The sequence below is a fragment of the Herpailurus yagouaroundi genome, unplaced genomic scaffold (genome assembly GCF_014898765.1).
Source record: "Herpailurus yagouaroundi ecotype Mexico unplaced genomic scaffold, PumYag 182, whole genome shotgun sequence".
Classification (NCBI taxonomy): Eukaryota; Metazoa; Chordata; class Mammalia; order Carnivora; family Felidae; genus Herpailurus; species Herpailurus yagouaroundi.
The window spans coordinates 15912843-15928749 of NW_024412413.1; the positions used below are offsets into that span (position 1 = coordinate 15912843).

Consider the following 15907-nt stretch of genomic DNA (forward strand, 5'->3'; position numbering starts at 1 on the left):
AGAGAGAGAGAGAGAGAGAGAGAGAGAGAGAGAGAGAGAGAGAGAGAAAGCAGGGAAGGGGCAGAGACAGAGGGAGACACAGAATCCAAAGCAGACTCCAGGCTGTGAGTGTCAGCACAGAGCTCGACGCGGAGCTTGAACCCACAAACTGTGAGAACATGACCTGAGCCAAAGTCAGATGCTTAACCTACTGAGTCACCCAGGCGCCCCTGACTTTTTATTCCCTACCCTGGATAGCCAGAAACCACAATTCTCCCCCAACCCTTCCTTAAGAATTGAACCACAATGACCTGACACCCCAGGGCAGCAAGCCCAGCAGATGGTAGGGTAAGGTACCAGCCTGATACAGAGGAATTAAATCAAAGCCTGTGCACTAAATAGTGGGTCCCAGCCCCCTGCCCCTACCTGGCTCCCTGAAGGGCAGCTGATGGTCTTAAGTACTGTCGCGACCCTCATTCCCAGCTCCAACCTTCTAGCAAAAGTTAGAAAGATGCTAATAGAAACTGGCACCGGCAATAATCATGGCTCACTGCCTGATTCCCCTATAGTGATGTCCACCAGTCAACAAATTCTATTCCTGGGCCATAAAGCTTCCAATTGCTTTTTAGGGTTCATGGACATTTCGGGTATTAGAGAAAATTTCCCAACAACAAATGAGAAGGGGGAAGAAACCCCTCAAGGAGTACAGACAATTAGGAACAGAAGATAGTTGAAAAGGAAAACAAACAACTAAAACTAAAAATGAATATAATACTAAAAATATATACTCGTGGCTATAAGAAAGACTATAAATTAATATTTATTAGAAATTAAAATACAATAGGTTTTAAAAAATCTGGAAAATTGGGGTGCCTGCGTGGTTTAGTCAGTTGGGCATCTGACTTTGGCTCAGATCGTGATCTGACAGTTCGTAGGTTCCAGCCCCATGTCGGGCTCTGTGCTGATAGCTCAGAGACTGGAGTCTGCTTTGGATTTTGTGTCTCCCTCTCTCTCTCTGTCTCTCCCCTGCTCACGCTCTGTCTCTCAAAAATAAACAAACATGAAAAAAAAATATGGAAAATAAAGTCAATCAAATCCTAGAAAGAAAAACAAGAGAAGGAAATGGACAATGAGAGTACAAGGAAAATGATGAAGGGAGATTATCAACAAAATAAGAAAATATCTGAAAATTGAAGGAACTTGAACTTCCAGAATAAGAAGGTACCTGACTTCCTAGGACAAGGAATGAAAATTTTAGAATTCCAAGAACAGAAGATAGTAAAAACTTCAGGGGAAGGGGATGGGAGGAAGGGGAAGAGAGAGAGAAACAGCACACTTGTGCACGCACGCGCACACACACACACACAGATCAGGAAGAATAATGTAACGTGGAATCTAGATAATAATACAGCAATGTTGTTAGGATCCTTAGAGAAAAGAATTTTTCAATCGAGAATTCTATAACCAACCAGGGTATAAATCATCTAGGAGGATAGAACATGTTCAGATATACATGATCTTACAAAAGTTACTTCTTGCCATCCTTTCTCAGCAATTTAATGAACAGACTATTCCACTGTGGTGGGGGCAGGTGGTGGTGGGATGACATGGGATGAGCCAAGAAACAGGGGGCTCAGATGGGAATTTCACAAATGACTGCCACTAGAGTGTGTTATGGACTGTGTCCCCCATGCCTAGATCACCCAGGATACCTCAGAATGTGATCCTGTTTAGAGACAGGGTCTTTACAGAGGTAATTAAGGCTAAATAAGGTCATGGGGTGGACCCTCATCCAATATGGCTGGTGTTCTTTTAAGAAGAGAGAGAGACATGAGGAGGTAGGTGCACAGAGAAAAGGCCATGTGAGGACACAGGACAAAGTGGCCACCTGCAAGCCACAGAAAGGGGTCTCAGGAGAAACCAAACCTGCCAATACACTGACCTTGGACTTCAGCTTCCAGAACTGTGAGGCAATACATTTTCTGTTGTGTAAGTCCTTGGTCTGTGATATGGGATTAAAGCAAATCAGCACAGAGTGCTTCCTACCCTTTCTTGAAAACATTTCTGGGGCACAGAAGATGAGGCTGCTCGCGGCCCTGAGCCAGGTTCTGCCCAGAACTCCTGTGACCTGTGGCGATCAGTTCTTAAGACACTGGCTAGGAAGCTGGGGCTCAGAGGAAAACCACCACAGACTGGAGCAGGAAGAATGGGGGTGCTACAGAGAAGGTCTTCTGGGGAGAAAAATGGTCCTAACAGACAACTGATCGTGTGGAAAATTGTGTTGACAGACTATTGATGGTATAGAAGAATGGAAAGAGAAATCAGAAAATCTAGCAAAACAGAAAAAGATTGTTAATTTCTGAAAAAATAAAGTTAGACCATAAAGAAAATGCCCTCAACTACTTGGTTTGTGGGTGAACAACATTTATGTAGTTGTAATAATACAATCGAAATAAGTAACCTAACATTACGATAACCTGTGCAGGGAATGGAGGTGGGGAGTGAGAAGGAAAGACAGCCAAGTTCCAGGTCCTCCTATCCATCGTAACAGAAAATCAATGGGTAATAGCAAACATGGATGAATAACATAAATAGCTGTTTAAAAATGTTATTTCGAGGAGCGCCTGGGTGGCTCAGTCGGTTAAGCATCCAATTTCAGCTCAGGTCATGATCTCATGATTCGTGGGTTCGAGCCCCATATTGGGTCCGGATCGGGATTCTCTCACATTCTCTCTCTCTCTCTCTGTGCCACCCCCACTCTCTCTCTCTCTCAAAATAAATAAATAAATAAATAAATAATATTTAAAAATATGATTTCAAAATAGAAGAATAAAAATGAGAAGAAATCTCTTCTGGGAAGCAGAATTGGAGAAAAGGCAGGGACAGATGTTTTTCAGTTCAAAACCCCCTTTTTTACACTATTTGATCTTTTAAACCACATGCATTTATTACTTGATTAAAAAACTACACTTAAAAGAAACAAAAATTATGTTAAGCGTTCTACATCATTCCCTCCACTACTCTCTTAAGGCTTAAACTACCTATGTTTTGTTTGTCCATTTCCCCCCAATCTTTTCAATAAATCTGATGAAGCTGTAAGACAAGGGAGTATCAAGGGAATCTAGGCTAATCAGAAGGTTTTCATCCTTGGATTAAAAGCCATCTGGAAAAGAATACTAGCAAGATAAACTCCTCACTGCAAGTGAAAGGTCACCTAACCCCAGGAGGGCTTCTTCCCATTTCACAGACATGTACAAGTCAAGCCCCAGGAAGGTTCAACCGATCTCCAAAATCTGCAGTTTCACATCACTTCAGGCTGGAAACCACTTCTGTCAATGAACATTATCCCTATCATATTATTAGTTTGAAAAAATGTTACAGCAGAAAGACTCACTGCCATTACTTGCACCTGTAGAGGTCTGTGTTTATAGGAGCTTACTAATCAAGTGTGTTTCTCATTTTCAAAAGTACTGCTTTGTCTATACTATACACACACATACTCACATACTATGTATAGATTAAAAACTGAGTAAAATCAATCCATCAAGAGTGCAGAATCTGTCCCTTTTCATTTCCCGATTTCAATTCATTCACATATTTAACCATTACCACACACCTATCAGGTACCCTCCATGAGAGTGGCTCTATCAGGCTTTATAAGAATTTAAGAATGTGATCCCTGTCCTCAAGAAGTTTAGTGGAGTTAGAACACAGTGGATAATCACTGAAATGTTTGCCAGCCTTCCTCTCTTTGCACAACACTCTGGTGGAATAAAACATGAGGATTTGGGATATTTGAAGTTTGTAAACTGATTCAGAAAATGGAGACCTTCTCTTACAGTGTGCATTCTTATAAAGTGTCCAGTGCCAATATTTTATAAGAAGAGTTTCAAGCTTTGTCCCAGTCCAGGGAATAGGTCAAGAAAAATAGAGGCTACAAATAAGATTATGGTTACTCCAGAATGACTTAGTAGTGTATCTCAGCAATTGCCTAGACCAAGAGAGAGGGAGAAATAGTTTCAATACAGAGAAGTTGATTTTCACTGCTAATTACTGGAAAACACTAGAATCTCAAGAAGTGTTTACAAACACTCGAAAGGTATTAAGAGTTAGCATTTTAGGGAACCGTATGAATTAGAAGTGTCAAATTTACATGGATAAAATCTTTTTTTTTTTTTTTTTTTTTAAACAAAACACTGACAGCCTAAAACAATCTCGTGTCTGTCAACTGAAAAACAGTGTTAGTCTGGAACAGTTTCACTGATGGAAGGAATGACAACTATGGCTGGATTCATTTGAGTAAATGAATTGTAATATTTTATATACTTGTGTGGCAAATGAAAGTTGAGATCAGCGAGAATATGCCATTATCTTTAAGCCCATCAGTTAAAACCACGAGGACATGGCACTAGGAATTTAGGAGTAAAGAGGAGACACAAAGCTGGAGAGCAGAATGCAAAAGAGCCAATGTCAGTGGTCACTGCCGTCTCTTCCTGAGCACCCACCGTGTGCCAGGCACTATGCCAAGTGCTTAACGCTCAGGACAGCAGGGATGTCAGTCAGGAGCACGGACTCCGGAGCCAGACTGCCAGGGTTCGAAAACCAACTCCGCCACCAACTGGGGACACTGGGCAAGCTACTCAGGTCACTGTGCCTCTGTTTCCTCATCTATAAAAACAGCAGCGGCCTCTCAAGACTGTGTGAGAGAGAAGCCAGCGAGTCAGTGTGTGTGAAGTGCTGAGAACGCTGCTGGGCACACAGTTAGTGCCACAAAAGTGTAAGCTGCTGCTGCTGCTCTTCAACTAGTTAAGTGGCAGACGCGGCCCAAATTCGACCCCCAGGGCAAACGTTCCCCTTTGAACCGCCAAGGGTATGCGGGTATGCGTACCTAAGAGGGAGCCTACAGAAAGCAAGTTAATCAGTAATGACACAGTGCTCTGTTTCTTGAAGATACAAACAAGAAAACAAGACACTGCCGAGCCACAACCGCGTGAAGACTCAGCAGTAACCTCCCAGGAAGAGCAGGGCTCACCAGCGGGACCACATGGAGAAACATATCTAGGCAAGGGGCCACCTGCAGCAGACGGGGAGGGCGCCGCGCTGGGATCCGGACACCCGCGTTCTAATTCAGCTCCACAGCCCCCCAGCTGGGAACCTCACACAGGCTGCTCACCGTTAAACACAGGCGCAGACCATTCTGAGCGGTCTGCTCGTGCTGACGCCCTACGGTACTAGGACCCGACAGACAGCGGAACACATACGCACCTTCCACAAAAAAGAGGTGCTGCTATTTATTTTCTGAACGTCTACCTGTATCTTAGGAGGTACGTTGTCTAGAGTGTATTCGTAATTATAATTTTGGGTGGAGCAGCTGCAACAAAATGAAATAAATGGCAAAGAGAAGCAACCTTATGGTACATTTTTCAATGCTATTAAAGTAAAAACAGCAAAGTCTAAGAAATAAAACCAGCATAAATCTGGCTAACAATGTAATGATTTTTCCAACACACTGTATATTTTTTTTTAACAGGGGAAAGTTACACATTTCTTATATACGTGGTTAACAAATACTATTTTCAGTTTTGTAAACAAATCGGGGAGCGACACAATTTACCTTTTTGCCCGTGGCGGCTGCTGAACTTGTCTCCAATCTCTGGACGCCTCGTCTGCCTCAGCAGCATTTTGATCAGAAAAGCATCTTCAGCATTTGAAGAGATCATCACTTTTTCGATATATGAATCCGTAGCCCCTTTGTAGCTAATATTAACAGCAAGTCACTAAAACAGAGTTTTCAAACTGCCCTTTGTGAACCTATCACCCACAGACCGTATTTTACTTAAGATCAACCACAGAATGTTTTGACCCCGCCATTCTGGACTCTGAAACGTGCCTTTCATTTTTCAACATTAAGTCCAAAGGTTACCGTTTCCCTTTTCCAGTCTTTGTCTGAGATGGCTAACCTTTAGGAAACACTGTGAGAGGCAGGCGTAAGGCAACTTAACCCACACCGCACACACCATTCCCACGCTACTCCCTCATGGCAGACAAAGAAACAGGATGCTTGGCAGCCTGGAAGGATCGCAGAGCCCTGAGGAAGGTTTCGTTTTCTTTTCAAGATAAGAAATATGGGAGCACACTTTCTAGCCTGTGGGGAAGGAATCGACAGAAAGCTGGCTGAAGACATGGAAGGACAGAAGAGAAAATGAGAGAGTCAGGTCCCTAAAAGACTAGATTAAATGCAGAACCCAGGAGGGGACGCGAGTTCTGAAGAAGAAAAAAGACCTCCTCCTCCAGGACAGGATGAAAACCAGCTAGCATAACCACCTTTCTCACCCTAAAACAGCCTTTTGTTTTGTAGTATTCGGGGCAAGGGCCCTCACCCCTCCCCTAAGTGGAGAGCCCAGTTTCTCCTCTGCACTCCCACTCACCCCACAGACAAATCCACGGCACACACAGCACCGCAGCATTTAGCACAGAGGGCAGGAGTTGGGCTCTGAAGCCAAACTGTGGGAGTTCAAATGTTGACTCTGCTGCTTGCAGCTGTGTGACCTTGGTAAATTACTTTACCTCTCTGTGCCTCAGTTTCTGTGTCTTTTGAACAAGGCTATTAGGAGCACTTGGTTCATGGAGTGGTGGCCAGAACAAGTGAACTAACACAGGTAAACTGCCCACAACCATAACCGGTACAGAGAAAGCTCTCAATGAAGTCACTATGATCAGGATATTCACTGGACTTCTTTTTTTGTGCAGGCCTCCGCTAACTATGTGTGGTTCCTTTCAGGGAAGGGTCGTGGTTCACTTCAGCTGTGTTTCCAATACAAGTGGCACAGTGACTGGCCGGGAGCAGGGCTCAGCTGTGGCTCAGAACGGGTCTGCTGAACTACCTTCCAGGGCCCAGGAACCCAGCTCTCCCGTGTCACCCCAGACCCCCACCTCAAGAGTTCAGTTAACTCCAATCACCCCAGCTAGACTAAGCATCTTGTTACTTCTTCCGGTTTTGTTTTTTATGTCGGAGTGTGGTTGCTATCACTGGCCCATGGCTCATCTCATGAAGTCTCCAATTTCACTGTATTTGAGACATCTGGAGATTAATGAGTGTTAACTCTTTCACTGCACAGATGAAAAACCTGAGGCCAAGGTGTGAGTGCTTCATCCACATAAGGTAACATACCACATGACCAGTACTGAACCCAGCTATAGTCCCGTGCAGTAGTGATGCCACACTGTGGCCAGTGTGTTTAATTTACTTATTTAACACACATCTGATCCTATCACTCTCTACCGAAGGAATTCCCAAGTACCGTACAACCTAGCCCCAGCAGGCTACACTGGTCCTCTAAATCTGGGTGCTTTTTTGCCCAAGGGGCCTTCACCTCACTGTTCCCTCTACCTGGAAGTCCTGCCTATTTGGCCCACAACTCAAACCCAGGGTGGGAGGCCTACATGATTCCACAGCTTGGTTTTATCTTCCACACCACGCTGTCTTCAGGACAACTATTATTACCCCCAATTGTAATTTCTATTCTCCAACCCTCCAAGAGCTAACTTCTAATTTCCCCTAGCCTTTCTCTCTTTTTTTTTTGAATCTTTCTAGGTATTTCCAAGGTGAAACCAATACATACGTGATGGGCACATCCTTATACTGTGGCTGCTGTGGAACATTACTTCCTTCCAGAGGAATCTGAGTTACTGTGGGCATGGACTTATTGACAAGCACTTGTTTGTTTTCTACCTTCTCACCTAAGAAAAAGACAAGGGTGTTACAGTCCAATCGCTACCACCTCTGTGGAATGCACACATTATTGGGGCATGGAACTAGGTGATTAGATTGGTCCATGAAATGCAGACAAGGAAGGAAAAGGTCGATATGGTATGAGCCAGAGTTCAACAGGGCTCGTCAGTAATTGTGGCAGCCCATTTGAAAAATCAGTGTGTAAAAAAATCAAGAAACTGGTTTAGAGAACCAAACTAACAGGAGAAACTTCATGTCAATAAATGGCAACCTTATATATCTTGGGGTGTCAGAACAAGTCTGGGCCACTTACTTTCATTAAGTTATTTCACCTAGTACTCACTCATTGCCAACTCAACTTGGACGACGAGGCAATCAAAATACTTCTTTGATTTTCCTGCTATTCTCACCTTTCTTTGCATCTTTTCCTGGTAAGCTCCAAGGCCGACTACTCTATAGTACTGTCACGGTGCTAGCTCTCTGCCACAAAACCCAGGTTAACAGTGAGCAAAATTCTCCGAGAAAGAAACGCAGCCAGGAGGAGAGGAAGCCGTGCGCCACGCAGCTGTGGGCACCACAGCAGATGCAAGTACCCACCACCCAGGCACCATCGTGACAAATCACGTGGCTCTGCCCTCCCAGCAATGTCCCCACCACAGCCCATCTTTCCGCCTCGCTGTGGCCCCACTCTCCTGCTCTGCTGCCAGAGCTCTCGCTGGGTCTCCCTCTGTTTTGGCCCCTTTCTATTCTTTTCTCCACGCTGTGGTCACAATGATCATTTCAAAATGCGTACCTGACTGTAGTGTTGCTTTTAGGATCGTGATGAAAACAGCATCATGATGCAAGGCCTGTGTCTGGGCCCTGCCCCACCTCCTGCTCTTCCTCTCTCTAGATTCTTGTTTACTGCCCTTCCCTGTCCTCTCCCTGTTTGAGCCGCACCGGCCTTTCAGAACCTTTAACCATCTATAGCTACAGGACACCACAGCTCAGGACACACTCCGCTCCCCTACTTACTAGTTAACTGCACACATCCTCCAGATCTCAGCGCCCTTTGTTAGGGAAGGTGAGCCTGCACTTCCTGCCTAGGTCAGATCCTCTTGCTATTAAATGCCCTCACAGATCTTTATAGGGTTCCTTAGCCTGGCTATGACGTGACATATGTTTACATGTGATCCTCTGGTCACTGTCAGCCTCCCAAGCTGGACTGTAAGACTCAAGGGCAGGGGCTGCGGTGGCATCAACAAAATTCACTGCGAGTTTGTAATTATCACGGAGTCACACTTTTGGGGGAAGAAGAGTCTCAAATCAGTCTGCATGTTAGATGCACAAATGATGAAAAACGCCAGTGTAGATGCAGGGAAATGGCATTTACACTCTTAAAGCATTTTGTTTTAAACATTTCCTTAAAGTGGCTTTTCTGTGCTTGAAAATTTTAAGTAGAAAAGAATAACTGGAATAGAACTACTACTATGTAAAAATACATGCGTAGAAAAATAGACTAGAAGGGAAATTCATCAAAAATGACCACGCTGTTTGAGTTAGGAAAGTGGTTTTGTAAGTTATTTTTTTCTTCCCTGTTACCAAATGTTCAGAAATACTGATGCATAACTTTCATGTTGCAAAGAGTATACATTTAAATTGTTTTTAAAAAGGGCTCTTACCTGGAGAACAGATACCATCCGCATCTAAAATTTCGTGTCGCCAGATGGGTTTCCTCGTAGCAGCGTCCAACATCGGCCCCATCACTTTATCAAAAGTCTGATTGGTATAGCGCTTCAATGTACATTTAGCATTTTTATATACAAGGCAGCGCCCAAAGCCTAAAATGAAACCAAACTGGGGGTCAGAACCACCAACGCGACTATGAGAAAACATGTATTTGTGTTACTGAATGACCCACAACTTGCTCTACATTTGGGTCATCTGGGATGGGCCAAATAGCAACCTGATAATCCAAAGAACTGGCTCAGAAACTCTCCAACACCTACTATCCACATAAACACTGGAATCTCTACAACCATGTTCCAGTATGGAATACATCCTGTCATGATGGAGAAAGGTGAGAGAAACCTGAACATCACTGTGCTTCTTTCAGGGCACAGAGCCACAGAATATGGGAACTGGAAAGGGCCCCAGAGACCACCTAGCTTAACTGCTCTATGTACAGTGTTACAAGTGCTACAAAATGAGGTCCAGGGAAGTCACGTGGCCTAGGTCGCCCAGCCAGCTGGGTGGCAGTGTGGAAACACACCATGTCTACTGATCAACCAAGATTCTTCCCACACACCCTTCTGGTGCATAACTTCTGCTAACCTTCTCTGAAAAGTTTTCCTGTTTCCAATTTTGGCACTCAGAGGAAGTCCCAAACAAGGGCACAAAAAGATTAATTTTTCTCCAGAGAGGAGAGAAAATGAAAAGAAGCTGCAGTCAAATAATTTTAACAGGAGAAATCATTTGCCTGTGCCCCGAAGATGAGAGTTTACTCTGATTATACTTTTGGATCACATTTATCTAGTGAATGAGGGCAAAGTCCTGACACCAACCAGCAATCTAAATAAGCATTATGAAAGATAAGCAAAAGGAACAGAAGGAAACCTTTAGGTGGAGGAAAAACTTCCCGCACTGAATCCCTCAAGAAGACCCATCTGCTGTGGAGTCACCCAAGATTCTGTGACTGCATTTCTTTTCTTTTCTCCCTTTGGCCAAGCAGTTATTCTAAACTGCATTCTCTCTCTAATCGCCCTAGCATATACTGAGCCATGTCAGAGTTTACTTAAATAGGGAGACACCTCAGGATTAAATGTCAGCTATTACTGATGACATAAATGCATGGCTGTAAAATCCTTCACTTACGATTCTCCACCAAAGGCAGAACTCTTAATAAGAAATCTAAGAACGTGGGTTTAGAAAATCAGGAAAAAGTGGGTTTCTAAATAAAGCCTCTGTGCTCGAATATAACTTTTAAAATATGAAGGCGACCGTGCGATGAAGTAACAAATTTCGACATCTGGACAGGAGATGAGGATGTTAGTATGTCTCCGAGAAAGGTCTCAGTCATTATGGCTCCTGGTAAATTGTGTGTGGCCATAATAAACTCCGCTCAGCGAGCCAGCTGCTTTGGAAACATTACATGATCTTGAAATTCCGTACACTGGCCATTAACTGCAACGTGTTAGAGTGCAGTGGGAATCTGAGCTGCCTGAAATCAAGAAGCGTTTTCCTCCAAGTGTGAATGGACATTTTATTTACAGGTGATAGCTTAAAAGCTAGAGGACAGTAAACTCAGATCATTAAATGGTGTTGCAGAGTTTCTGACAGATATCACAAAGTCTTCAGATTTCCACATAAACGTTACCAGTTAATCAGAAAGGAAAACATCTAGTTTTAAAGCATGGCTGTTGTCATCTGGAGGAAAAAAAAGAGGCATAAATTAAGTGCAGCCAACATTAATGCCAAAGACACATGTCTAGGAGTGCTATTACGGCTGCCTAGCAACTACAGAGAGTAAAGGGGAAGGCAGAGTGAGTATGCCAGGGAGGAAAAAGAGAGAGATTATGAAGAGAGGAGTCAGACTTCAGGTCAGGTGACAGCTAACAAACCATGAGCAGTGACTTGCAAAAGTAAACTGTCAGAAAACTGACAAAAAGATTGCACAGGAACTGGTAGGTCGGGGGTCTGTGCATGGGTATTTTTAACTTTTAGCATTTTGCTAACAAAAAGGTCTAACATTATGGGGTTGAGACATACAATTAAAAAAACCCTTTAACACAGAAATATTGCTGTGGCCTTCTCAGTTTGTTGTTGACTGACTAGATATATCCAAAAACCGTTTTTCATTTATTATAATTCTTGCTAGGAAATAAACAAATTCTTGCATGTTTTCTGTTGAGGAACTCTCTCAAGTCTCTAATAAAGTAAAATAACAACAACAAAGATACACTTAATAATACATTTAACAAATTACCTCTATGTAATATTCATTAAAAAAGTCAACACTGAAACCTAACCACCTCCTGTTTGTATGTTACAAAATTCAAATCACTTGAAACTGACATTAACATTTTGACACCAGGTGACTTTTAGCTGATTATCCTTATTATACCTAATTCTGCACACCATGAGCTCTGTAGACCCACTTACCTCTGTCCAAGGAAGCCTTGTTTAAAACAAGGGCATCTTCAATATCATAGCCGCTGTAACTCATCACGGCAACTGTTGCATTCTGTCCAGCTGGCAGTTTCTCAAATTCTATCAACTCAATGGTCTTTGTTTTAACCATGGGTTTTTGTGGATATGCTAGCAGATACATGAGAGTATCGATTCTGTTCCGCTGGTTGTATCCAATGGTACCTTCATTGATATTGGACAAAACAAAGTGCACATTCTATTATGTAAAATAATTAGGTAGCCATGTGTACCGAGATTAAAAAAAGGTATTAATTTCACTAAAATGAAGAAAACCTTCAGGTTAAACATTTCAAAAGCAATAATACCCTCATAGTGGCTAACGACTTTTAAAAGCAATTTTTCTCCATAAGGTTAAAAGTCCTATAAAAGAGGAAACATTTGCACGGGTGCCTGGGTGGCTCAGTTTACTGAACATCTGACTTCAGCTCGGGGCGTGATCTTACGGTTTGTGGGTTCGAGCCCTCCATCCGGCTCACTGCTGTTAGTGGGGAGCCCACTTCAGATCTTCTGTTCTCCGCCCCCACTCCCCCCAACTGCCACTTCAAAAATAAACAAATCTTAAAAAAAAAAAAAAAAAGTCCTACAAAGAGGAAAAATCACACCCAAAGTATACCAACCTAACCCCATTGAGGAACCAGTCTCTACTGGTTTCACAGGTAATCCACATTTCATAATTGCATAGGTAAATCCACGTTTCTTAAACTCAGTTCTAGCATGTTATGGATACAGTTCCAGCTACTGGGATGAGAAGGTAATAAGAAACCACTGCCGAGTGCTGACAGGTAAGGATACGTTTCATAAAAATTAATCAACCATTAGAAAAGTTCTAAATGAAAAAGAAAAGAGAAAACGGAGGAAAGGAAAGGAAGGAACAAAAAGGAGGAAAATGAAAGCAGAGAAGAGTGGATTTACCCATTTGTTTAACTCTTCATTTACTAAGCAATGAACACACAACTACTCTATACCCAACAGGGGAGATAAAACGGGGAAAGGCATGGTGGCCCCTTCCTCTAAGAAATCCAAGGTCCTGTCCAATCAGGTACAGGCTTTTCTGTCCTTAGCAATCAGACTTTCCACCTGTTGGGACCTTGGAAGTTGTTCCTGTCAACTGGAAGTGAAATTAGGATGTTATTCTTTGTCCCTTTCCCCCGTAGGGGCTCACTAAGGTTCAGAGACTTGCACCAAAAAAGGGTTTCACTCTCATGGTCTTGTGAATACATAGTTGCTCCTACTCAGAGACCTTAAAATGGGGACTCACACTTGCCCTACTCCTGAACTTATGTGTGGGTTACTGAGCCTCTTTAACTTCTCCCAGGTGTCTCTTCTTTTCCCTTGATGGCTAAGAAGGTAGCTTAAGTCACTTTTTCTCTTTCACATGCTTGCATAGGGACACATCCTCAATACCCACATGTCCCAAGATGCCCATGTGCCATTTAATGGAGTTAAGCTCTAAGGTGAGCAGATATCAAAACTCATTATTTCCTTCACCTTTTCCTCTGTACTCAAGTCATGAAATCAATGGTGATTTCAATTCAGGGATGAAAATAACATATTCACACAGCAAAAATGATATGGGACTCCTTGACGATTACTATTGAAAGAAATCATGAAACCTTCAGGGCTCACTATAGAGGCTCAGTAAGTGTCAGTAAACAAAACTGAATTACATATTTTTATAATAAATATTTGCACTTAAATCTCTAGAAAACTTATCAAGACTCAGCTGAAAAAACAGTTAAACTGAATCTCATGAACTTTTTGTTGAGTTTCCACTAAACTGCCAATTAATTTATGTTATTTTAGTGCCAACTAATAAACTGGGCAGGATACCTGGTAATGGATCACTGTTTCAGAAATAAAATCACTGTTGCCTGGATCGTGGTAAAGTTCACTGACAATAAGTTTGTCCTTTTACATGAAATCGTTTAAAATTTATGTTGAGATTTCAGCTCCAATTGTATCCTCCACCCAGCTTGAGACAAGGGTTCAGGCAATGTCCCACCAGGCTGCCAAACCCGTCTTCTGAAACCTGAGACAAGCATTATTATGCAGCAGGGAAGGCATTGATGGCTGCACCCCCAAACAATGGTGAAAGAGATGAGATCCCGCTATAAATTGTGCTACCAGGCCCAGAACATAATTCTCAGGCATTACAACTGACCTGACCACTGAATGGATGAACAGCAAAATGGTTTAGCATATGTCTGGTGGTTATGATCTCATTAGAAATTCTCCTTAAAGGCTTTTTGAAGAATTTGTAGGAGCACATGTGTATATACATTTTTATATATAGCACTGATGGGTGTGTTGGTTAAAACAGGATTTATAAACTATGACTTCTCTATCATAAAACTTCAAAATGCCATCACACACTATAATTTTTATAAAAAGCCTGATGACTATTTTGCCAATAAGTAAGCTTTTTGAGAAAATGTCATGCAGAAATTAAAAGACTGGTCTGGTGAAGCACAGGCTCAAAATAGGATGCCTCTTACTGTTTTCAGCTTCCTTAAAAAGGGCATTGCGTCTACGTAGTAACTAATGCAAGGAGACCAGAAGCTGGGTTCTCCCTCCCACTGCTCCATTTTGCCCTAACTACAGTCTCATTTCCTCATTACCCAGGACATAATCTTTCTTACAAAATCGCATTTTCTTGACCATAACTTTCCTAAGTTGCAGGTTGGCACGGCAAAGTATGTAGATGTAGGTTAAAACAGTGAGGACATGTTTTAAGGTAGGATGAAAAAAGGTTGGTAAAGATACATGTAGCTTAGCAGAATATAAGGAAATGCATACTGAAAAACATAAAATGAAGTTTAATGAATTTATGTTTTCTGTCTTCCTTTGTCCAGTTTCTTTTTATTTGAGAACATTATTAAAACCAACAAACTTTATCATTTAAAGTGTAAGTATTGAGGAGTTCTGACAGATTTATGCCTCTGTAAAATCACAACAATCAGGATCCAGAAGCCTTCCGACATTCCCAAAAAAGATCCCTCCCTATCCGTGACCCCAGGCAACCACTGCTGTTTATCATTACAGCTCGCACTTTCTAGAATGTTATATAAAGGGAATCATGCAGCAGGGACACTCTTTTGCTGCTGCTTTCACTTGGCATAATGACTCCAAGGTCCATCCATGTGGCTGTATCATATTCACTCTTCATTATTGCTGAGAAGTATTCTGCTGCACGTATAAACAGTCTATTTACCCATTCACCTGCTGATGGACACTGGCCTTGTTTCCAGTTTGGGGCACTTGTGAATAAAGCTGCTATTAACATTCATGCACAAGACTTTGTTCACTTCTCTTGGGTAAATACAGAGCAGTGGGATTTGGTAAGGTTAACCTAAAAAACTACTTAATAATTTCCCAAAGTGTTATACCATTTATGTTCACACCAACACTGTATGTGCTTCTTAGCTGCTCTGCATCCTGACACTTAATATGTCTTTCCCATGTTAGTTGTGCTAATAAGCATGTTGTGGTGTCTCAGTTTTAATTTACATTTATCTGATGACTAGTAACAACGAATATACTTTCATGAACTTACTGGTCATTCCTATTACTATTACCCTTTGTGAAGTGTCTGGTTTTTGTTTTTGCCATCTTTTAACTGAGCTGTCTTGTCACTGAAGAGTTCTTTATATATACTGGATACAAATCCTTTATCTGATGTTATATATCTATGTTGCAAATACTTGCTCCCATTCTGTGGATTAAGATCTTTCATAGAGCAGAAGTTTAATTTTGAGAAAGTCCAAATGATTAATTTTTTTCTTCTTCACAGCCTGCACTTTTTGAATTCTAAGAAATCTTAGGTCATTCAAAGTCATGAAGACTTTTGGGACGCCTGGGTGGCTCAGTCAGTTAAGTGTCCAGCTTTGGCTCAGGTCATGATCTCAGGGCTTGTGTGTTTGAGCCCCACGTTGGGCTCTATGCTGACAGCTCAGAGCCTGCAGCCTGCCTCAGATTGTGTATCTTACTATACCTACTGAGCTGGCACTA

The 15907-nt window shown here is 42.3% G+C and overlaps 1 protein-coding gene across 2 annotated transcripts in view; it reads right to left on the minus strand.

Annotated features, from left to right (window-relative positions):
• Positions 1 to 15907, minus strand: part of POLR3B (RNA polymerase III subunit B) — a 104181-nt gene that overhangs the window by 26490 nt on the left and 61784 nt on the right. The window contains exons 20-24 of one of the 2 annotated variants that reach the window (XM_040491008.1): positions 11852 to 12061; positions 9373 to 9531; positions 7602 to 7719; positions 5594 to 5736; positions 5234 to 5350 (exon numbers count right to left, since the gene is read on the minus strand). In XM_040491008.1, coding sequence (XP_040346942.1) covers positions 5313 to 5350; positions 5594 to 5736; positions 7602 to 7719; positions 9373 to 9531; positions 11852 to 12061 — 668 coding nt within the window. In that variant the 3' untranslated portion in view covers positions 5234 to 5312. Of the gene's footprint in view, positions 1 to 5233; positions 5351 to 5593; positions 5737 to 7601; positions 7720 to 9372; positions 9532 to 11851; positions 12062 to 15907 lie in introns of those variants that run through there. The other variant, XM_040491007.1, reaches the window with a different exon arrangement.